Below are 24,977 nucleotides of genomic sequence, written 5' to 3'. Positions count from 1 at the left end.
TACTTCATTTTTTGATATTTTAATTTTTTGTTTTCTTTTTTCAAATAGTTTAAAAAAGAGTAAGAATAAATAAAATGGTACAAATTATTCAAATTTTGCCACAAAAATGCTAAATCCATTATGGAAAAATCGATAATATTTGAAAATATTGGAGGGAAAACGTTTCAAACAAGCGTTAGAATGTATTAAAAATCATAAAAAAGCATAAAAATTATTTATTTGGGAAAATGTCACAAAATTTTTAATTCACATACAAAGCACTGAATTCGGATCACACCTTAAGAAGTGATGCAAAATCCTTGCAACGGTTGTTGAAACAGTGGACATTCGTTCTATGACAAGTTCATATTACATTCATCGCTTCTCCGCCAATTTTGTACCACTTCCAGACCCAAAAAGAACATTTTCACTTCTTTTTTGGCAATACTTTTTTGGTGCATTATTAAGATATTAATTTATGAAAGAATAGTTTTAATATCAATTACTATTTTTTATTCAACTAAATCATAAGTTCAACCACAGCTTTATTTCATAAATATCAGACTTCTACCACAACCCAAGTAATTCGATTGTGCATGAAAGTCTTTAGTGGAACTTTGTGCGTTGTACGAGTATATACTTGTTTAATTTTTATAAAAATGTAAAATCGTAAATAGGTTTTCAAATTCTTGGGGGGGCTAAAATTTTTCTGGGGGGGTCTAAGCCCCCTCCCCAGAGGCCTTCCTACGCTTATGACGGAATGACAAAGTTAATATACCCCACCCCCTCCTATGGTGGAGGGTATAAAAAACACAAAGCTCTTTGACAATAATCGATAAAGAAAAATGTTAATGAACTATAAAATATTTCTCAATTGAAATAGGAAGACAGTTTAATAGTCAAATACCCTATGAAGAACAATTTTACCTAAGATCATAGTAAATCATGAATCACTTCGACTTGGCAACTTGATTATAAAAAAAATAAAAAAATAAAATAAAATACTAAGACGTTTACCCGAAACAAACTAGCAAAAAAATAAAAATATAATGTTTTCGTTTGCCATTTTTATGTGGATTTTATTTTCAACACTGCAAAATCATATAATAATAACAATTTTTAGAAAACAATATTTAGAAAATTTCTAAAAACAAAAAAATTAAATACTTCCTTTTGGCTCATACCGCGGCACCTTAGAGGATTTCCTAAATAAATCACGTATAACTTTCATCGTATAATCTGGGACAAGACAAGCCACTGCCGTTACAATCGTAAAGAGCCAAGAGGGTAGAGAGCAGAAGACACGATTATAGGCATGATATAGGCCAGGATTGTTGGGGCTGAAAAAGAAAATTCAAATGTTAGTAAATAGAAATATTGAATATTTGGATTAAAGATAAAAAGCTTCAAATATAGGCTAAGACTTATATTGAAGATTTTTCTTCTTTTATTTAAAGTTTTTAAGGAAACATTTTTTACTTTGAAGTAAATATGTAATACCTGACTTTTTTACACCGATATTTATCTTTACATGAATAGCTTTGTTAATATATCGCAAATTTAATTTTCTAGATTTAAAGCTAAATAGGTAGCCATAATAATTTCTTTTATTTTTTAAAAAGCATCATCGAAATTAATATCGAAATCCTTAAGGGAAGGTCAAAATCTTTGGATGCAATTAAACTTTTTTTGAGTGTAGTTTAATAGATATAACAGTATAAACTTGACAACATTTCGTTTCAGCTACCTTGTATAATATCCATTTGTATATTTATATACTTACAAATCGATAAAGTTGTAGATAACAGTACTCAGTATGAATCCCAGAAACGAAGCCACTATTATGGCTATGTAAACGTAGCTAAGGTAATGCGATTCCAACATTAATTTCAGATTTCCTACAACCACTACCATTTGTATTAAAATCGATCCAAATATATAATATTCTGCAGTCTGGCCATCATTCAATATCACATTATTAAGTGTGAGAAAGAAGTAGGCAAAATAGAAAACCACAATGGAGTGCAAGGCTCCGTTGACAATCCACCGCAAAAATACTGTCCAACGAACTTGACGATTTTGGCAATTCTTTTGATACAACTGAGGATTTCTGAAATAAATTAGAGAAGAATTTATGTGAATTAAAGAATAGAAAATGTTTACATAAAATAATAATTTTTTAATATTATTAAATATATACCTAATATGAAAGATTTTGCAGCCAAAATTTAGGACAAGCATTTTTAATGACCAATTTGTTTAAAATAAAAGAAACAAAAAAAATATTTAAAAAAGTTTATAAAGTTAGCTTTAAGATGTTGTTTTTATTAAAATTATGACACGAATCTATGAAATTTAAGTCCCTCCCTTGAAGTAAGTCACATTTTACTTTAAGTAAAGGAAATCATTTTTTTTATCTAAAAATAATCTTTAAATTAAATGAGACATTCAATCTGGATTATAGATAAAAAAGCTTTAAATGTAGACTAAGATTTATTTTGTTTTAAATTTTAATTTAATTATATTAAACGAACATTTTTAATCGCAATAAACTTTTTAATCAAGATAGAAACATTAAGTTAATTAACTCAATTTTAAATTTCTAATAAAAAAATTAATTCATACAATTAACTTTTTAATCATACTCAGAAGACTAAGTCAGTTAAAAAAGGTGATGGATTTTTTTTTTAAATTTTTAATTAAAAATTTATTTCAAATAATCAAACTAAAAACACAATGTCAGTAAAGAAAGTAATTCAAACTACTTACAAGTAAGGAAAGTCTAAAGTCTGGCGGGGCCGACTATATTATACCCTGCACCACTTGTAGATCCACATTTTCGATACCATATCAAATCCCTCAAATGTGTTGGGTGCTATATAAAAGGTTTCTGTTCCCCTATCCATGTATTTAAATCAGACTCGATCGGGGCAAAATTTGTTAGACTTCCAAAAAACTGTCGACTTAAAATTTCAGTCGGATAATCCCCTGGGGTGGAACATAATGTTAGTAAAAAAAATATGGGAATCATATAGCTACGTATTACAAGTATAGGAAAATTTAAATCATTCTTACAAGTTTTCGACTTAGCAGTGGCAATTTTACAAGGAACATGTCGATATATTGACCATTTTTGCCGAAACAAGAAAAACATATATATGGGAGCTAAATCTAAATTTGAACCTTGTGCAAAATGTAAAGTAAATCAGGCTGAAATTCTGGCTTCTGTGACCATATAAGTACATATCGGGCGAAAGATATATATATGGGAGCTATATCTAAAACTGAACCGATTTATTCCAAAATCAATAGGGTTCTATTCTGACCCAAAATACATACTTGTGCCAAATTTAAAGTCTATTTAACTAAAATTGTGAATTTGATTACAAAAATGTGTTCACAAACACAAGGACAGACGGACATGGCTAGATCGACTCAGGGGCCGGCCCTGAGCAATATTGCCAAAGACATCATATGACTATCTCGTCTCCTTCTGGGTGTTGCAAACATATGCACTAACTTATAATACCCTGTTCCACAACACACAATTTTTTTTTTTCTGATTCAATCACGAAATTAATTGATCCAATTAATTTTTAATTGAAATGTCTTCAATGTCTATCAATCACAGTTTTAATGAGCATAAAAAATATTTGATTACAAAATTAATTGAGAAAAAAAATTAAATGAGAAAATGTCAATTAATTTTTTAATTAATTCAATGAAGAATGTAATTGATGTTGATTGCAAAACTCAATCATTTTTATACCCTGCGCCACACTCACACAAAAAAATTTCACGAAAATTTTTCCAATTAAAATTTTAATTGAGTTTTAAAAAATATTCAATTAAAAATTTAATTGATTCAACAAATTTTTTAATTGAAACAAAAATCAATCACAGAAATGATAGTATCAATTAAAAAATTAATTGAAGGTCAATTAAAAAGTTAATTGATCCAATTAAAAAATTAATTGATACTATTATTTTTGTGATTGATTTTTGTTTCAATTAAAAATTTTGTTGAATCAATTAAATTTTTAATTGAATATTTTTTAAAACTCAATTAAAATTTTAATTGGAAAAATTTTCGTGAAATTTTTTTGTGTGAGTGTGGCGCAGGGTATAAAAATGATTGAGTTTTGCAATCAACATCAATTACATTTTTCATTGAATTAATTAAAAATTAATTGACATTTTCTCATTTAATTTTTTTTTTCTCAATTAATTTTGTAATCAAATATTTTTTATGCTCATTAAAACTGTGATTGATACTATCATTTTTGTGATTGAAGACACTTAAATTAAAAAGAATTGGATCAATTAATTTCGTGATTAAATCAGATTTTTTTTTGTGTAGTACCCGCCTACTAAAATTGCTATGCACCCTATTCTTTAGAAATCGAAAAGCCGAAAATTGTTAAACAAAACGTCAACTTAATTGCAATGTCTTAATTACATGTCTATACACACAAAAATGTGTTTTTCAGATTCAATCACAAAATTAATTGATTCAATTAATTTTTTAATTGAAATGTCTTCAATCGTGAAAATGATAGTATCAATCACAGATTTAATTGGGTATCAAAAAATTTCTTGATTAAAAAAATAATTGATTTCAATAGCAAATTTCAATTAATTTTTTAATTGATTCAATTAAAGTTTTAATTGATGTTGATTGCAAAATTCAATTAATTTTTTAATTAAAAGCGAAACAATTTTTAATCAATGAGTTTCTATAACTATTTTTAATAATTTTTTGTTTGATTTAAAAATTCATAGTTTCATTTTTTTTAATTAAGATTGAAAAAAAAAAATATCCAGAGTTAATGGTGTTTCCTTTTCTGAAAAAAATGCATTGTCTTCATTTTGTCTGTACAGAATGCGCATTTTTTAAATTTTTTAAAAAGCGGGCAGAAAAGAATTCAAAGAAGGAAACAGGGCAATCGCAGCATTCTCGTTTGTCGGCGGTGCTGAAAATGCCCGCAATTTGCCTCTATGCCTGGCGCTATTTTAACAAACGAATTCGAAGCCTTTTCGCACCTTTGCCTGTTTTTTTTTAGAAAAGAACCTAAAAAGTGCATTTTCCTGGCAAAATGCAAAAAAGTGCGCATTTTATACAAGAAAAGAAAACGCCATAAGTGTCTTACTCTTCCAAGTTTGATTAAAAAGTTAATTGTATCAATTATTTTTTTAATTGAAAATTAAAAAAATTTCAATCATTACCTTAATTGAAGGGAGCCAACGTGGTGCAATGGTTAGCATGCCCGCCTTGCATACACAAGGTCGTGGGTTCGATTCCTGCTTCGACCGAACACCAAAAAGTTTTTAAGCGGTGGATTATCCCACCTCAGTAATGCTGGTAACATTTCTAATGGTTTCAAAACTTCTCAAAGTGGTTTCACTGCAATGTGGAACGCCGTTCGGACTCGGCTATAAAAAGGAGGTCCCTTGTCATTGAGCTTAACATGGAATCGAACAGCATTCAGTGATAAGAGAGAAGTTCACCAGTGTGGTATCACAATGGACTGAATAGTCTAAGTGAGCCTGATACTTCGGGCTGCCACCTAACCTTAATTGACTTAATTTTTCTAGTTTGATTAAAAGGATAATAGTACTAACTAATTATACCCTTCACCACTACTTTGGTACAGGGTATAATAAGTTTGTGCATTTGTATGTAACGCCAAGAAGGAAAAGTCTGAGACCCATCGTTTAGTATACCGATCGTCATAGAATTAAATTCTGAGTCGATTTAGCGATGTCCGTCTGTCTGCCTGTCTGTCCGTCTGTCTGTTGATGTATTTTTGTGTGCAAAGTACAGCTCGCAGTTTTAGTCCGATTGTACTAAAATTTGGTATAGGGTCCTGTTTCGGCTCAAAGACGATCCCTATTGATTTTGGAAAAAATCGGTTCAGATTTAGATATAGCTGCCATATATATTTTTCACCGATCTGGTCATAATTGGCGTGTATATCAACCGATCTTCCTCAAATTCCGTACATCCGAATATTTTATGAGTCTCGAAAAACTTGCAAAATATCATCCAAATCGGTTCAGATTTAGATATAGCTCCCATATATAGCTTTCGCCCGATTTACACTCCTTTGCCCACAGAGGCCAATTTTTTGCTCCGATTTAGTTGAAATTTTGCACAGGGATTAGAATTAGCATTATAGTTATGCGTGTCATATTTGGTGGAAATCGGTTCAGATTTAGATATAGCTCCCATATATAGCTTTCGCCCGATTTACACTCAAATGACCACAGAGGCCAATTTTTTGCTCCGATTTAGTTGACATTTTCCACAGGGAGTAGAATTAGCATTGTAGCTATGTGTGCCAAATTTGGTTGAAATCGGTTCAGATTTAGATATAGCTCCCATATATAGCTTTCGCCCGATTTACACTCATATTACCACAGAGGCCAATCTTTTACTCCGATTTAATTGACATTTTGCACAAATTTGGTTGAAATCGGTTCAGATTTAGATATATCTTCCATATATAGCTTTCGCCCGATTTACACTCATATGACCACAGTGGCCAATCTTTTACTCCGATATAATTGAAATTTTGCACAGAGAGTAGAATTAGCATTGTAGCTATGCGTGCCAAATTTGGTTGAAATCGGTTCAGATTTAGATATAGCTTCCATATATAGTTTTCGCCCGATATGGACTTATATGGCCCCAGAAGCCAGAGTTTTGGCCCAATTTGGTTGAAATTTTGCACTAGGAGTACAATTAGTAATATAGTCATATGTGCCAAATTTGATTGAAATCGGTTCAGATTTCAATATAGCTCCCATATATATGTTTTTCTGATTTCGACAAAAATGGTCAAAATACCAACATTTTCCTTCTAAAATCGCCACTGCTTAGTCGAAAAGTTGTAAAAATGACTCTAATTTTCCTAAACTTCTAATACATATATATCGAGCGATAAACCATAAATAAACTTTTTCGAAGTTTCCTTAAAATTGCTTCAGATTTAAATGTTTCCCATATTTATACCCTGCGCCACACTGTGGAACAGGGTATTATAAGTTAGTGCATATGTTTGTAACACCCAGAAGGAGACGAGATAGACACATGGTGTCTTTGGCAACAATGCTCAGGGTGGGTCCCTGAGTCGATATAACCATGTCCGTCTGTCCGTCCGTCCGTCTGTCTGTGAACACATTTTTGTGATCACAGTCTAGGTCACAATTTAAGTCCAATCGCCTTCAAATTTGGCACATGTTCCTAATTTGGGTCAGAATAGAACCCTATTGATTTTGGAAGAAATCGGTTCAGATTTAGATATAGCTCCCATATATATCTTTCGCCCGATATGCACTAATATGGACCCAGCAGCCAGAGTTTTATACCGATTTGCTTGAAATTTTGTACAAACATAACACTTAGTCGTATAGTCAAGTGTGCAAAATTTGATTGAAATCGCTTCAGATTTAGATATAGCTTCCATATATATTTTTCGCACGATATGGAATTATATGGCCCCAGAGGCCAGAGTTTTGGCCCAATTTGGTTGAAGTTTTGCACAAATAGTACAATTGGTAGTATAGTCATGTGTGTCAAATTTGATTGAAATCGGTTCAGATTTAGATATAGCTCCTATATATATATATATATATATATATATATATATATATATATATATATATATATATATATATATATATATATATATATATATATATATATATATATATATATATATATATATATATAGGAGCTATATCTAAATCTGAACCGATTTCTATATATATATATATATATATATATATATATATATATATATATATATATATATATATATATATATATATATATATATATATATATATATATTTATTTATTTCTGATTTCGACAGAAATGGTCAAAATACCAACATTTTCCTTGTTAAATCGCCACTGCTTAGTCGAAAAGTTGTAAAAATGACTCTAATTTTCCTAAACTTCTACTACATATATATCGAGCGATAAATCATAAATAAACTTTTGCGAAGTTTCCTTAAAATTGCTTCAGATTTAAATGTTTCCCATTTTTTTTCCTAAAATTGTGTTCCACCCTAGTGCATTAGCCAACTTAAATGTTGAGTCTATAGATTTTGTAAAAGTCTATCAAATTCTGTCCAAATCGAGTAATATTTAAATGTATGTATTTGGGACAAACCTTTATATATATCACCCAACACATTTGACGGAAATTTAGATCTACAAAGTGGTATCGAAAATTTAGATCTACAAAGTGGTGCAGGGTATAATATAGTCGGCCCCGCCCGACTTTAGACTTTCCTTACTTGTTTTTTACTAACATTGTGTTCCACCCTAGTCCATTAGCCGACTTAAATTTTGAGTCTATAGATTTTGTAGAAGTCTATCAAATTCTGTCCAGATCGAGTGATATTTAAATGTATGTATTTGGGACAAACCTCAACCCCAACACATTTAACTGATGTGATATTGTATCGAAAATTTAGATCTACAAATTGGTGCAGGGTATAATATAGTCGGCCCCGCCCGACTTTAGACTTTCCTCACTTGTTTTTTAATTGAAAAAGTTTTCAACTTCAATCAACTTTTTAATTAGGAATATTTTGGTGATACTTTTTTCTGTGTACCCAAATAATAAAAATCTCATCTATTACTGATACTTACTTCATTAGTACCTCCTCCGAGTAGGGTTTCTCACTTATGGCCAAAAATGTGAAACTGAAGGAAATGTAGATAACATCGAAAAGCCACATGTACAACGAATGATAAACCGATGTTGAAGAATACAAATCGTACAATTGAAATAGGACCATTATGCCGGTAATCAAAATATTTTTGTAACTATAGAATAGAACCAAGAACGATAAACGGGCAGTATTGTAGTGGCCATGTACCAATAGCAAACGTTGGAGCATAAAAAATTTCGCTATAGAAAAATCAGAACAGCGAGCCGCTTGTAAACCTTCTTTGCCCATAATACCAATACCCACATCGGCTTCTTGAATCATCGACACATCGTTGGCTCCATCTCCAATGGCTGCCGTCAGGAAACCTTTCTGCTTCTTAATGAGAGTAACAACTTCGGATTTCTGTAATGGATTGAGGCGACAACATAAAACCGAAGAGCATTTTAGGGCAATATCGCGAAATTCCAAGGGGGCATCTTTTAAGGCAACAGTCAAACTTATTCCATCCATTATGAGAGATATCTTTTTGTTAGGCTGATCGAACTTCAAAGCTTGCAAAGAACTCATTAGGTTATCCTTAGAGTGACAATCAATAATGAAATGTTGATATGAATCCTCAGAAATATGACCACAAGCTAAGGCTATATTCACAGCTGTCTCCACTTTATCACCAGTCAATACCCATATCTTTAGACCTGCTTTTTGTAAGGCCTCAAGTGTCTCACTTACATGCTCTTGTAATGCATCCTCCACTGCTGTTGCTCCAAGGAGCTGTAAATCTTAATAAAAAAATTTTAATTTCTAAATGGTTCACCCTAAAAAATTTCATTAAAATTGTGTCAACGAATCTATTTCATTGATATAATGAAACATTCTCGTTGCGACAATGGAAATATTTGTTAATAGTACGAAACGTTTCGTTGATTAACAAAAATTTTATTAAAATAACTAAAAAAAATCGTTATATCAACGAATTTGTTTCATTTGCTCAATTTCAATAACACATTTCGTTAATATAACAAAGTTTTTTATTTAGTTTAGAGAAGATTAAAAATATGGTCATAATTAGCGTATATGAAAATCCTAACCTAAGGGTTCTTGCATGAATCAAAATAAAATTTTTGAGCTGTGGCAGTTCGTTGGTATGTTCTTGTGACAAGCCATACTTACTAGGTTAATATTGATCTACTCAGTTATCTCGTTGAGAGATTTGCACAGTCTACTTTTGCCACGATATCATTGGCACAAGGAGTCTCCAAACTGTTTAACCAGTATGAAAATTACATATTCCCGTGATCTGTAATTTACACCGTGTTGAAAATAAAATTCATTTTGGCTAATATTTGTGTTCGACAGCTATATAAGTTTGGAAACAGTCTCAATCTGACTTATTTGACTGTAGGGAAGCCGAAGATAGAAATCGATGACTTATTGTGAATGATTACAAGTGAGGCCGTTTTCCTCAATTCTTCAATTTCTAATATTTCAGCAATTTTTGTATCATTGTTATAGAAAGTTACGAAACCTTTATTTTTTCGGCGGTGGATTATCTCTCTCAATATTACTGGTGACATGTCTGAGGGTTTCAATGCTTCTCCAAGTGGTTTCATCGCAATGTGGAACGCCGTTCGGCCTCGGTTATAAAAATAAGGTCCCTTGTCATTGAGTTAAACATAGAATCGGGAAGCACTCAGGGATAAGAGAGAAGTTCACTACTGTGGTATGGAGCTTTAGCCTGATATATCGGGCTAAGGATATCGGTTTAACTGTAGTAATCTTACGTCCCTTGTGTAACATAACTAGCGCTGTATTACATGGATGGTATAGGGTAATACGATTATGTCTCAACTATTTGCTAGTAATGCAAAAGGGCTCTCTGTATGTTACACACAACAAAAATAAATTTTTCTCCGAAACGAAACTTTATATTAAATTTTGCCATGGATAATATTCATAATAAAAGTTACATAGTCCTCCTACTTGACAATTACGGAATTGAGCTGTGCACGCAAAAAATAATTCTTTCTTCCCAAACGAAATTTTAGACAAACAAATAACATTTCCCATTTGCTTAAAAGGAAATTTGTTTGGAAGTATATACTTTTTTGTGATAAACGTTGATTCTTTTACAGAATGTAAAAACAATTTCATAAAGACTAACTCAAAAAAATCTTTCTTTTCTGGCTCATTACATCTTCCCTCACATCTTTCTTACTTCCACGGGGTTTATTTAGTCCTTATCACATTTTTCTGTAATACAAACAAAATTATTTGACTTAATAAATTTGTTAAATTTTATCTTTCGCCTGGACGGAGAATCAAACAGCGGACCAAAGAATTTGTAAGCCAACATACTATCCACCGGGCTACGTAGCTGTCATTGTCATCAACAGACAATTATCGCAATAACCATTAGCGCACAAGCAACACACAGCTGTAAGTAGTACTATTTATAAAGCATAGTTTTCGGCGCCCATGAACCGATGAAAAGAAACTTTATTTAACAGAAACATACCTTTATGTGGCCACCGTGGAGCAATGGTAAGCGTACCCGCCTTGCATAAAGGGTGGTTAAATTGTAAGGGCCGATGTTGAATATGAACCACACCAAAACGCCAAGTTTTTTCCGAATTTTATTCGACATTTCTCTATTTCAGACTTACTCAATTTGAACCATGGCATGCCGCATTTGGGCGAATAAGAATCCAAGAGTGATTGTCGAAAAACTAATGCACCCACAAAGAGTGACTGTTTGGTACGGTTTATGGGCTGGCGGCAACGGGCCGTATTTTTTCCAATATGAGGCCGGTCAGGCAGTTACTGTGAATGGTGTTCGCTATCGTGAGATGATAACGAACTTTTTATGGCCCGAATTGGAAGATATGGATGTGGACGATATGTGGTTTCAGCAGGACGGTGCCACTTGCCACACCGCTAACGAAACAATGGCTCTTTTGCGCAACAAATTCAATGGCCGTGTTATCTCACGTAATGGCGATGTCAATTGGCCGCCAAGATCATGTGATTTGACACCGTTGGACTTTTTTTCTTTGGGGTTATTTGAAAGAAAAGGTGTACGTCGATAAGCCAGCAACAATTCAAGAGCTAAAGGATGAGATAATTCGGCACATTAACGGCATAGAACCTCAATTATGCCTCAGCGTCATCGAAAATGTGGACCATCGGATGGAGGTGTGCCACCGAGGTCGCGGCGCCCATTTGGCCGATATTTTGTTCCATACATAATTGAGTAATACCAATATATCATAATAAAATAAAATTACAATAATTTCCTAAATAGTTTGTGTTTTATTCAAAATCAACATCGTCCGCGAACATCAATACATTAGAATATTTTAATATAACTGGCAAATCATTATTAAAAGCAAAGCAGTATGGGACCTAGATGACTCCCCTGAGGAACATCCGAAGAAATACCTAGAAGTGGCAGTATTAAATAATTATTCTCCAAAACCATTTTAATCAAACTTCGTTAATAGAAGGGTATGGTTGAAATGGTCGAATGCTTTACTGAAATCCGTATAACAGGTAGGCTGATAAGTCCCCGGTCTGACACATAGATGACGTCGCTAGTATTAAATGCATATTATTTTTATATGGTACCAACCTTCAAATGATTCGTGTCAAAATTTGACGTCTGTAAGTCAATTAGTTTGTGAGATAGAGCGTCTTTTGTGAAGCAACTTTTGTCATTGTAAAAAAATGGGAAAAAGAAATTTCGTGTTTTGATAAAATACTGTTTTCTGAAGGAAAAAAATACGGTGGAAGCAAAAACTTGGCTTTATAATGAGTTTCCGGACTCTGCACCAGGGAAATCAACAATTGATTGGTATGCAAAATTCAAGCATGATGTAATGAGCACGGAGGACGGTGAACGCAGTGGACGCCCGAAAGAGGTGGTATCAAAAAATTGAAAGGTCGTTATAATCGTTGTATCGCTCTTGAAGGGAACTATGTTGAATAATAAAAACGAATTTTGACATATGAATTGTAAAATGTTTGAAATCGTTGACCCAGACTTTCTGTTTTTACAAGTGCAAATTATAGACAACAGCTGCAATATTTTTTATACCCTCCATCATAGGATGGGGGTATATTAACTTTGTCATTCCGTTTGTAACACATCGAAATATTGCTCTAAGACCCCATAAAGTATATATATTCTGGGTCGTGGTGAAATTCTGAGTCGATCTAAGCATGTCCGTCCGTCCGTCCGTCCGTCTGTTGAAATCACGCTAACTTCCGAACGAAACAAGCTATCGACTTGAAACTTGGCACAAGTAGTTGTTATCGATGTAGGTCGGAAAATGGGCATTGAAATGGTATTGAAAATGGGCCATATCGGTCCACTTTTACGTATAGCCCCCATATAAAGGGACCCTCAGATTTGGCTTGTGGAGCTTCTAGCAGAAGCATATTTCATCCGATCCGGCTGAAATTTGGTATATGGGGTTGGTATATGGTCTCTAACAACCATGCAAAAATTGGTCCACATCGGTCCATAATTATATATAGCCCCCATATAAACCGATCCCCAGATTTGGCTTGCGGAGCCTAAAAGAGAAGCAAATTTCATCCGATCCGGCTGAAATTTGGTACATGGTGTTGGTATATGGCCTCTAACAACCGTGCAAAAATTGGTTCACACCGGTCCATAAGTATATATAGCCCCCATATTAACCGATCCCCAGATTTGGCTTGCGGAGCCTCAAAGAGAAGAAAATTTCATCCGATCCGGCTGAAATTTGGTACATGATGTTGGTATATGGTCTCTAACAACCATGCAAAAATTGGTCCATATCGGTCCATAATTATATATAGCCCCCATATAAACCGATCCCCAGATTTGGCTTGTGGAGCCTCTAAGAGAAGCATATTTCATTCGATCCGGCTGAAATTTAGTACATGGTGTTGGTATATGGTCTCTAACAATCATGCAAAAATTGGTCCACATCGGTCCATAATTATATATAGCCCCCATATAAACCGATCCCCAGATTTGGCTTGCGGAGCCTCAAAGAGAAGCAAATTTCATCCGATCCGGCTCAAATTTGGTACATGATGTTGGTATATGGTCTCTAATAACCATGCAAAAATTAGTCCACATCGGTCCATAATTATATATAGACCCCATATAAACCGATCTCCAGATTTGGCTTGCGAAGCCTCAAAGAGAAGCAAATTGCATCCGATCCGGCTGAAATTTGGTACATGGTATTGGTATATGGTCTCTAACAACCGTGCCAGAATTGGTCCATATCGGTCCATAATTATATATAGCCCCCATATAAAACATTCTCCAGATTTGACCTCCGGAGCCTCTTGGAGGAGCAAAATTCATCCGATCCGGTTCAAATTAGGAACGTGGTGTTAGTATATGGTCGCTAACAACCATACCAAAATTGGTCCATATCGGTTCATAATCATGGTTGCCACTAGAGTCAAAAATAATTTACCAAAATTTTATTTCTATAGAAAATTTTGTCAAAATTTTATTTCTAGATAAAATTTTGTTAAATTTTTATTCGGTTCATAATAAAATTTTCATCATTGTCAAAATTTTATTTCTATAGAAAATTTTGCCAAAATTTTATTTCTATAGAAAATTTTGTTCAAATTTTATTCTGTTCATAATCATGGATGCCACTCGAGCCAAAAATAATCTACCAAGATTTTATTTCTATAGAAAATTTTGTCAAAAGTTTATTTCTATAGAAAATTTTGTTAAAATTTTATTCCCGTAGAAATTTTTGTCAAAATTTTCTTTCTATAGCAAATTTTGTCAAAATTTTTATTTCTATAGAAAATTTTGTGAAAATTTTATTTCTATAGAAAATTTTGTTAAAATTTTATTTCTGTAGAAAATTTTGTCAAAATTTTATGTCTACTTTGTCAAACTGAATTATATGCGTATTGGATCGATCTTTTTTGATTTAATATATACCACGTATGGACTTACATACAATTTAGAAGATGGTGTTAGGAGGTTTTAAGATACCTTGCCATCGGCAAGCGTTACCGCAACTTAAGTAATTCGATTCTGGATGACAGTGTTTAGAAGAAGTTTCTACGCAATCCACGATGGAGGGTACATAAGCTTCGGCCTGGCCGAACTTACGGCCGGATATACATGTTTTTCACTAGCTTTGGATGGGCGCTAAGAGTTGAAATTTCGACTGACAGATTTAAACAGAGGTATAAAGAACGACAGATTTCATATCTGTAGTAAATAGCAAAAAATTATAATAAAAAAACATCTAGGCTAGATATCTTTCAGCCTATTCAGAATTTTAGAAGGATTGGGATGAAAGTTATTGAACAGAAATCATTTGTGCCCGATTGATAGGATATTAAATATATTTATGAATTCCCTTATTATTTATCTGGACCATTATATATCTGCACAACTTACCACATTCAATTTTCTTATAACATTCATCCATTAAATATTTTCTTTGATCCAATGATACATGGGCCTCACTTAGATCATTACAAAACTCCTCATATTCATCATCGGGCACTAGCCTTCGGGCCACAGCCAATGTTCTTAAACCTTCCTTGGCAAATTCTGTTATATGAGGATCAGTTTGCAAGATCATATCCTTTGATGGCTCCGAACACAAATCGAATAAAACACTTTCGGCTCCTTTTGTATACAACCATTTTCGATTTTCCGAATCGGCCACAATGATACTCATACGTTTTCGTTCGGAAGAAAAGTCCAATACATGTAAACGTTTGAATTCCTCTATTCGTAACTTTTCGGGGGAGTTTGTTGGGCCAATTTGTATCTTCAATAGATCATTGTCATCTCCCAAATAAATAAAACCCAATTGGCTACAAGCATCGAGTAGAGCTTTTTCATCGGGACTAGAAGCTTGGTATTGTAGCTCAGTATTGGTACTCGATTCCATTTGATTTTGAGCTAACTGAGCCGTATGACATAAAGTTAATGTTTTGAAAAAATCCAATTGTTGAGCCTGGAAAGAAAGAAAAAATATTTAATCTCTCAAAACTTTAAGGGAAACCTAGCCAAAACTAACCTCAAATTCCTCTATGGTCAAATTTCTTTTTGTCTCCACTTCTTCCAAATAGTATTTGTGATATACATATTTTTTCCCCTCTATCGAACATTGTTGAAAGATCATTTCATTCTTGGTTAGAGTTCCTGTTTTATCCGAAAATAGAATGTTTACTTGACCCAAATCTTCATTTAAATTTGACGAATTTACTACAGCTCTTTGATCGGTCTCATCATCGTAAAGACATTGATCCTGCTGTATGAAAAATGCATTGAGAACTCGATAGATTTCAATGTTCATGTACATGGATATGGGCACCATATAATTAAAGAGAATCAAGAAAGCCAAAAAATCTTCAATAATACTGGATATAGCATTAACTTGAATTGGTGGACCCAAGTAATCCATAAATGGTACAACGTTTACTTCTTCCCATCTAAAATTTAAGGAAATTGTGTTATTTGAAGGATATTCAATATACAGGGTAGCTGTTACGAAGTTCACAGAGAACTGCAACCGGTGGCTTTTTTCGTATTGCAATCTTAGCCACAAAATGTCGGTGGCAGTGAGCAAGACACCAATTACCATGCGATCTTTTAACATATATTGATACAAATGCGATAATAAAAACACCGCCATTATATAACAATGTTCGTTTGCAGTGTCTTGCAATCTTAAACCAATCGACATCGTAACAACGCTCGGTAAACAAAAAACGAGTGTGGCCCTTAAGTGTGATTGCACTCAACAACAACAATTACCAGCAATTGACATTAGCTCAAGAGAATTGAGAGAGCACCAAATAAGAGAATACCAAACTGCTGAGATATGGGTAACCAATTTGTGTGATTGCTTTACTACGGTGTTTTCGAGAGACCAACACTCCTACTAACAAACACCGACAGTTGAAATATTTTTACCAATTGGTGTTTTAAGATTGCAAATATTGGTGTTTACTAAATACACTGGTCGATTGCGGTAGATCGCGGCCGTTCTCTGGTTCACATTAGAATTTCTGTCCATCTAGATATGTCACTTTTATTTGTTTGTTTATATTATTTTTACATGCTACCGAAAGCGTACTCGTCATTTAGCTAACCATCGAATCGGACAGCACTAAGTGACAAGAGAGAAATTCACCACTGTGGACTGAATAGTGAATGACTGAAAAGCCAGCCTGAAATAACGGGCTGCCACCATACCTAACCTAACCTATTATCCTCATGAATTCTTTTCAGACCTACCTAATGTAGATGCTCTCTTTTCTAACACTGGATCTCGCGCTCTAAAAGGTGAAGATCAGCCCTTACATGCCAAAGTGATATGGATATGCTGTTGTGTGTTTATGCACGACCATGATATTGGTCTCCACATAAAGATGATCCAGAGATGTACTGTGGAGACATCCTAACGCAGTTCTAAGGGTAGCGTTCGGACAAGTCTGTATGTTATTCCCTTGCGTATCAGTTGTTTGATGTGTTCAAACTCGTCCTACATAGTTTACCACATTCCGGTCAATTGCCTTATATTTCGTCAACAAGGTCTCCTTGTCCGCACCCCAAGTGTTGCCGGTAAACGAGTTGAGGATTTTATTTCTACCATGAAAATATACCAAATTGCAGTGGCGTGATGTGACCCCGAGAATCTTGAGGTAGTTTGTAGTCGAAATTGTTACAGCATTGACTCTTACTGCCTGACTGAGGATTTGGTGCATGATATCCTCAAATTTCTAGCATCCCGAGAATATTGAGGTAGTTTGTAGTCGGAATTGTTACAACATTGACTCTTACATTCAACTACCTGACTGAGGATTTGGTGGAGGATATCCTCAAAATTTGTAGAAGCTCGAGAATCTTGAGTAGTTTGTAGTCGGAATTGTTACAGCATTGACTCTTACTGCCTGACTGAGGATTTGGTGCATGATATCCTCAAATTTCTAACATCCCGAGAATATTGTGGTAGTTTGTAGTCGGAATTGTTACGCCATTCACTCTAACATTCAACTGCTGGACTGAGGATTTGGTGGAGGATATCCTCAAATTTCTAGAATCTCGAGAATCTTGAGGTAGTTTGTAGTCCGAATTGTTACGCCATTCACTCCTACATTAAACTGCCTGACAGAGGATTTGGTGCATGATATCCTCAAATTTCTAGCAGTAAAATAAGTAGTAAGATCAGCATATTGATGTTTACCCGATAGCTGATGTCATCAACATCATACAATCTCAACGCCGTAAAAAGCGGGTGGAAAAAAAAGATAGGTAGAATTCAAACAATGCCGGTGATATAACTCCACCTTGACTTTCTATCTCTCTAGGTTCCTGCCGATAGGAATGTGTTTTCAATGTCCTAGAACATTATCGCATGGCTGACCGTATAGAACGCCTTCGATCAAGGTCAAGCGCCACGAGGGCCGTTGTGTGACTTGACTTGTTGAGTTATCTATTGTTGGTGTAATACTACGAGAATGTACGTTACGGAAATCCGTGTTGATGGTTGATAGCTGGAAAACTCTCTACAAAGGTTGGGAGGTATGGTCCTTAAGGGAGCCTTTGCATGACTTCAGATGTGGAACTTGACTGGTTGAGTTCTGTATTGTTGGTGTTATACTACGAGTATGTATGTTACGGAAATCCGTGTTGATGGTTGATAGCTGGAAAATTCTCTACAAAGGTGGGGAGGTATGGTTCCATAAGGGAGTCTTTGCATGACTTCAGTAGTGGAATCGCCCTGGTAATTTTCCAGACATCGGGAATAATGAGTGATTTCAAGGACAAATTAAGGAATCTGATTAAGTACTTAGCATAGAAATTCCATCGGGGCCCAGTGCATTGGATGGGTTTGTTTATGACATTGGTAACTTCGGCAGCTGTAAGTTATTGTGCTTCGCAGATTCGGAGACCACAAATTCGCTCTATCACTTTCGCGATGCTCGACAAACTTGCGGATGAAAAATCTCGCGATAGGTCAAGAGCCACGAAGACAATCGTGTGACATGACTTAGTCCATTTGAGTCCTCTATTTATGAATGCTGTAATGACATGCAAAGCTTTTATTGTACTATATACACCCAAAGAAGGAATATGATCACCTCAAACATATTTCAAGAGCACCATGTTACTTTTTCACGGCGACCATGTGACAGAATATGTAACATGTTGGAAGATCTGGATTGCATCGTTTCAGCCTATGTCTTTCTTCTCGACTAACTCTGCTGCTGCTCCTTCCCAAACTTCACCAATTAGTATCAGAGCAGCTTTACAACATTCTATAGACCTCTGGTCCTCAAATGCGACTAGCTTAAATCGTCTTTGATACCAACCAGCCTCTTGGTGTCGAGGATCTGGGCCGGGAAACTTTTCCAGCACCTGTGAGTAGACGACAGACAGAGCATTCTCAATTTCCCCCATTTTTGCTTTGGAACCATACCGTCCAATGCTCCTTTATTAATGATAGCCATCACAAGGCTGTCTTTAGCAACTGAGGCAAACGATCTTGATCCCTTTTGGAGGAATGCAGCTCATTCGGCGATCGTTCCCTTTTTCCAGTCTCAAGAATTCCTTGAGCCCATTTTAAGGAATCGCTTTGTTTAGCCGACAGCGTGCTTGGGTCGACTGATCCTAACTTCTTTAGGATAAACAAAGCATTTATGCGTTCCTTGAATCTCTTTCGTGAGGGATTACCTCCTTTTGATGTCGTTACCTTAGAAAAAGTTCGACTTGTCAGAGTGTCGTCACCTGTCGACCCGTCTACAGGTCGACTAATTGGGCCTAACTCTTGGTCATTGCCCAGATTTATAACTCCAGTCGATACCCGTCCACTGGGCCCAGTGGATGACTTGGAATTTCCCTGCATGGTGGCTTAATATCCCACCACACTTGAAATTCTTAGTAGGTCCGTTCCGTTCGACGGTTGAATAGAGAATTCAGATGCTCTAATCATGTGTTCCTCTGGAGCCCCTCGACTATATTACTAATCTCCAGGTTTAATTCCTTGATTCCAGTGTCAGTAAACTGTCCGGCGAAAAACCTCATGCATCTCTTTGGATCAGTTACGTCTCCAAAAGTGACTGAAATCCAATCATCACTTATAGTCGCATTCGAGAGGGCTCTTATTGTTGACTACAACTTTCATGTGCATGTGCCTAGGTTACTTTGCTCTTGTGCTCGAACAATGTGTTCCGCTTGTGCTCGTCAACTGTCTTACTAATCTCTAGATTCAGTTGCCCGACTATAGGATCTATAGAGTTAGAGGCGCTCGTTTGCGAGTCTCATCGCTTTTGTTGGGAAGTTGGCACAAATAACAACAAACAGAAAAATAAAAGAATTTATCTTTATGACTAATAAACAAATTATTAATCTCATGGAAAACTACAAACAAAAAAATCAGAAATCAAATTTCTTTATTACACGCAGAGGAGGGAACAAGGAATATTTTTGCCGCAAATCTGTTAAATGGTTGTTGAAATCAAACACATAATGTTCGAGAAAATAGCATGGTTGAGGCAAACATGTTACATCTTCACCGTCGAAACCTAACATTTTTCTATAGGAGGTGATCTAGAGATGGAGAACTATAGGCACTATCGTTGGTTGGGCACTATCGAGCATAAATTGAGCTTTTATTGTGACGTCTGCTGCCAAATATTTGGTTAAAATAGTTATTACTCCAATTAGAAGAAATGTATCGCTTTCTCCAAACAGGTATAATGTTTACTTTTAAAGTAATTCTGAGTTTTGATTATGTGTTGAATTTTAGGTAAACGTCGGAGCTCTATCACTGTCAGTGGGTCGAGCGCCGAAAGGCAGGCAAGTGATTGCAGCAGCACGGACACAGAGTAGGATTTGGCGACCGAGAGAAAAAGAAAAACAAGTATATACGGCCGTAAGTTCGGCCAGGCCGAATCTTATGTACCCTCCACCATGGATTGCGTAGAAACTTCTACGAAAGTCTGTCATCCACTCACATGGTTGTTAAATATCATATGTTACCACCACGTACCAAATTTCAACCAGATCGGATGAATTTTGCTTCTCCAAAAGGCACCGGAGGTCAAATCTGGGGATCGGTTTATAATGGAGCTATATATTATTATGGACTGATAGGAACCAATTCCTGCATGGTTGTTGGATACCCTATACTAACATCACGTACCAAATTTCAACCGAATGGGAAGAATTTTGCTCTTCCAAGGTGCTCCGGAGGTCAAATCTGGGGATCGGTTTATGTGGGGCCTATATATAATTATGGACCGATATCGACCAATTTTTGCATGGGTGTTTGAGGCCATATATTAACATTATGTACCAAATTTAAACTGAATCAGATGAATTTTGGTCTTCTAAGAGGCTCCGATCTGGTGATCGGTTTATATGGGGGCTATATATAATTATGGACCGATATGGACCAATTTTTGCACGGATGTTAGAGACCATATACTAACACCATGTACCAAATTTCAGCCGGATCGGATGAAAATTGTTTCTCTTAGAGGCTCTGCAAGCCAAATCGGGGGATAGGTTTATATGGGGGCTATATATAATTATGGACCGATGTGGACCAATTTTTGCATGGTTGTTAGAGACCATATAATAACACCATGTACCAAATTTCAGCCGGATCGGATGAAATTTGCTTCTCTTATAGGCCTCGCAAGCCAAATTTGGGGGTCCGTTTATATGGGGGCTATACGTAAAAGTGGACCGATATGGCCCATTTGCAGTACCATCCGACCTACATCAATAACAACTACTTGTGCCAAGTTTCAAGTCGATAGCTTGTTTCGTTCGGAAGTTAGCGTGATTTCAACAGACGGACGGACGGACGGACATGCTCAGATCGACTCAGAATTTCACCACGACCCATAATATATATACTTTATGGGGTCTTAGAGCAATATTTCGATGTGTTACAAACGGAATGACAAAGTTAATATACCCCCCATCCTATGGTGGAGGGTATAAAAATAAAATCTCTCAAATATGACCAGATGTAAACAATTTGCAAAGGAGTTTAAAACGAGCGTAAACACATCGAACTTTCACGACCATCTAAAAATATAACACTCTGGCTTGGAAATTCAGGCACCCGATTCCAGCACTTCAGTGATGATCTACGACGAGCAAAAGTTGTAGATCGTCAAGGCATTCAGTAGCTTCTTACTTTAAACTAGCCGTTTTGTACGGCACAAACATGCATGCAACATCCGTTGAGTCGGAAAGGGTATTTTGCAAGGCGGGGCAAACTGTTTCCGGGAGACGAACAAAAATCAAGAAAAACCAAAACTTTTGAATCAAAAAACATTAATGTCGTCAAATTTTCATATTTAAATATTAAACAAATTTGAAACACGAATCTAATATGTACATTATTGTGGACGACACTATCGTCGACTATCGATAGTACTATCGTCAACTATCGAAGGTTGTGAAATTACTATCGTCGACTAACGATAGTTATCCACCTCATAATCCTTCTCTCGGTATGTGGTTACAACGAACCAAAAATCCCTGTCATTAAGATTTCATTATAACCGTATTGGATCGTTTAAAATGTGTAACTCTCCGTGTCAGCTACCTCTGTATTAAAATTCAATATTTTCATAATAGTTACCTTCCCAGCATATACAAAATGATACATGCCACAATCATTAGGACAACCAAAAAGATCAAAAACTTATTGATATAAATCTCACTGGAAGCTGATTTATTACCAGTGTAACGACTGTTCAATTGCAATTTCGTTGACATTCCGGTATAAACAGCACAGCCTATAACCATTTCGGTATTTTTCACTTTCGAACCACGTAGCAATAGATTCTCACTGGTCAGAGGTAATACCGTGGATGTATTTTGTAATTCCAATTTACCATTGAATGTATACAAATCTGTACGAGGACTTTCACATTCAATAGTCCCAATATTCTTGGTGAGATTTTCAACAGTCTGTGCAGGCAATCCTCGAGGTACCATAAGAGTTTTTAAATTTGATTCACCATCTAAATTTGCTGTGGTAACAAAACATTTACCATTTCTATCTGTACTATGTAGCAAGACTATATCACATGGTACATCCCAATCGGTTCGTACAACTATCAAATCACCCGGACATATATAACGTGATTCAATTTGTTGCTCCTGACCATTGCGTATAATGGTGACTTTGGAATAATTAACCAAATTGTCATTTTTGTAACGTTGATAATCTTCATGGGCTTCTTTTATGCCAGTAACAATCATGACAAATAGCAATGGTATTAGGGATACCATAGGGGACATGGTGCTATCTAAAGATTTGTATTTAAAAAAAAAAGCAAAATTAACATTTTTTGTAATAACCTTCAAAATGGCCAAAAAGAGAATATACTCACTTACGAAAAACGATATAATTGTTACCACTAAAAAGTAAAAGTACACAGCTCTTCGAAATTGATCATAAAAGTTTATGGGTAGAAATGTAAGGAGAGTATATTTGGTGGTTTTTATACGATTCAATTGTTGGTATTTATGCCGCACTCCATTGATATCCTCCCTTTGACCACCAATTGGAATGCGTAGATTTTCATTATTTTTACTATTTCCGGAACCCTATGTAAGATTTATTGCTTTAAATATCAATCTGCTCATTAAGTTATTCCAGTTAAAATTCCATACCATTGTTTCTTCTTTGTAATCGAGTATTGCAATTTATTTCATTATTTGAATTGTTTTAATCCGTCGCCTTCCACCGTCTATGGTTACCCTTATAGACTTTCAGACTAATCGCCTAGTAATCGGTCTATGCACAAGTCGCTCATTCTTCGTTTATATTTGCTATATTGTGAGTGGCCACTTTCCTTGGTGGACATATCATTTGTGATAAGGCATATGAAAATCATTATCGTCGATATAAAGTAAACGGTAGTAATTGTTGTCCAATGATTATAAATTGATATGCTAATTCATAATAGCACCCGTATACAAAACAAAAGAAAACTGGCTAATGATAATCATGCCTTTCAATGAATTGGTTTAGTTAGTTTACACGCTTATTTACGCTATAGAAAATTTTCAAAATTTTATCTCAATAAAAAATTTTGTCAAAATTTTATCTCTATAGAAAATTTTGTCAAAATTTTATCTCTATAGAAAATTTTGTCAAAATTTTATTTCTTTAGAAAATTTATAAAAATTTTATATCTATAGAAAATTTTGTTATATTTTTATCTCTATAGAAAATTTTGTCAAAATGTTATTTCTATAGAAAATTTTGTAAAAATCTTATCTCTATAGAAAATTTTGTCAAAATTTTATTTCTGTAGAAAATTTTATCTAAATTTTATCTCTATAGAAAATTTTTTCAAAATTTTATTTCTATAGAAAATTTTTCAAAGTTTTCTCCCTATAGAATATTTTTTCAAAATGTTATCTCTATAAAAAAATTTTGTCAAAACTTTATATCTACAGAAAATTTTGTAAAAATTTTATCTCTATAGAACATTTTTGTCAAAATTTTATCTCTATAGAAAATTCTGTCAAAATTTTATCTCCATAGAAAATTTTGTCAAAATTTTATCTCTATAGAAATTTTTTTTCAAAATTTTATCTCTATCGAAAATTTTTTCAAAATTTTATTTCTATAGAAAATTTTGTCAAAACTTTATCTTTATGAAAAATTTTGTCAAAATGTTATTTCTATAGAAAATTTTGTCAAAATTTTATTACTTTAGAAAATTTATCAAAATTTTATATCTATGTTATAGAAAATTTTGTCAAATTTTGATTTCTATAGAAAATTTTATCAAAATGTTATCTCTATAGAAAATTTTGTCAACATTTTATTTCTATAGAAATTTTTATCAAAATTTTATCGAAATTTCATCTCTATAGAAAATTTTGTCAAAATTTTATCTCCATAGAAAATTTTGTCAAAATTTTATCTACATAGAAAATATTGTCAAAATTTTTCCTCCATAGAAAATTTTGTCAAAATTTTCTCTCCATAGAGAATTTTGTCAAAATTTTATCTCTCCATAGAAAATTTTGTCAAAATTTCATCTCCATAGAAAATTTTGTCAAAATTTTATCTCTATAGAAAATTTCGTCAAAATTTCATCTCCATAGAAAATTTTGTCAACATTTTATCTCTATAGAAAATTTTGTCAAAATTTTATCTCTATAGAAAATTTTGTCAAAATTTTATTTTTATAGAAAATTTTATCTCTATAGAAAATTTTGTCAAAATTTTATTTTTATAGAAAATTTTATCTCTATAGAAAATTTTGTCAAA

At 34.2% G+C, this 24,977-nt stretch overlaps 1 protein-coding gene across 1 annotated transcript; it reads right to left on the bottom strand.

Annotated features, from left to right (window-relative positions):
• Positions 1-1,031: 1,031 nt before the first annotated feature.
• Positions 1,032-23,475, bottom strand: LOC142229956 (phospholipid-transporting ATPase IF). The gene is made up of 8 exons (XM_075300555.1): positions 23,363-23,475; positions 23,080-23,296; positions 22,323-22,995; positions 15,732-16,146; positions 15,101-15,668; positions 8,645-9,446; positions 1,763-2,089; positions 1,032-1,319 (listed from the first exon to the last, which is right to left on the bottom strand). Exons 1-8 carry the CDS (start codon positions 23,363-23,365, stop codon positions 1,139-1,141), a joined length of 3,186 nt encoding a protein of 1,061 aa, XP_075156670.1. The 5' UTR covers positions 23,366-23,475; the 3' UTR covers positions 1,032-1,138.
• Positions 23,476-24,977: the final 1,502 nt, after the last annotated feature.

The sequence above is a fragment of the Haematobia irritans genome, chromosome 3, assembly GCF_050003625.1.
Source record: "Haematobia irritans isolate KBUSLIRL chromosome 3, ASM5000362v1, whole genome shotgun sequence".
Lineage (NCBI taxonomy): Eukaryota > Metazoa > Arthropoda > Insecta > Diptera > Muscidae > Haematobia > Haematobia irritans.
Note: the sequence above shows the minus strand (reverse complement) of the source record. Positions and strands in the feature narration are given on the sequence as shown.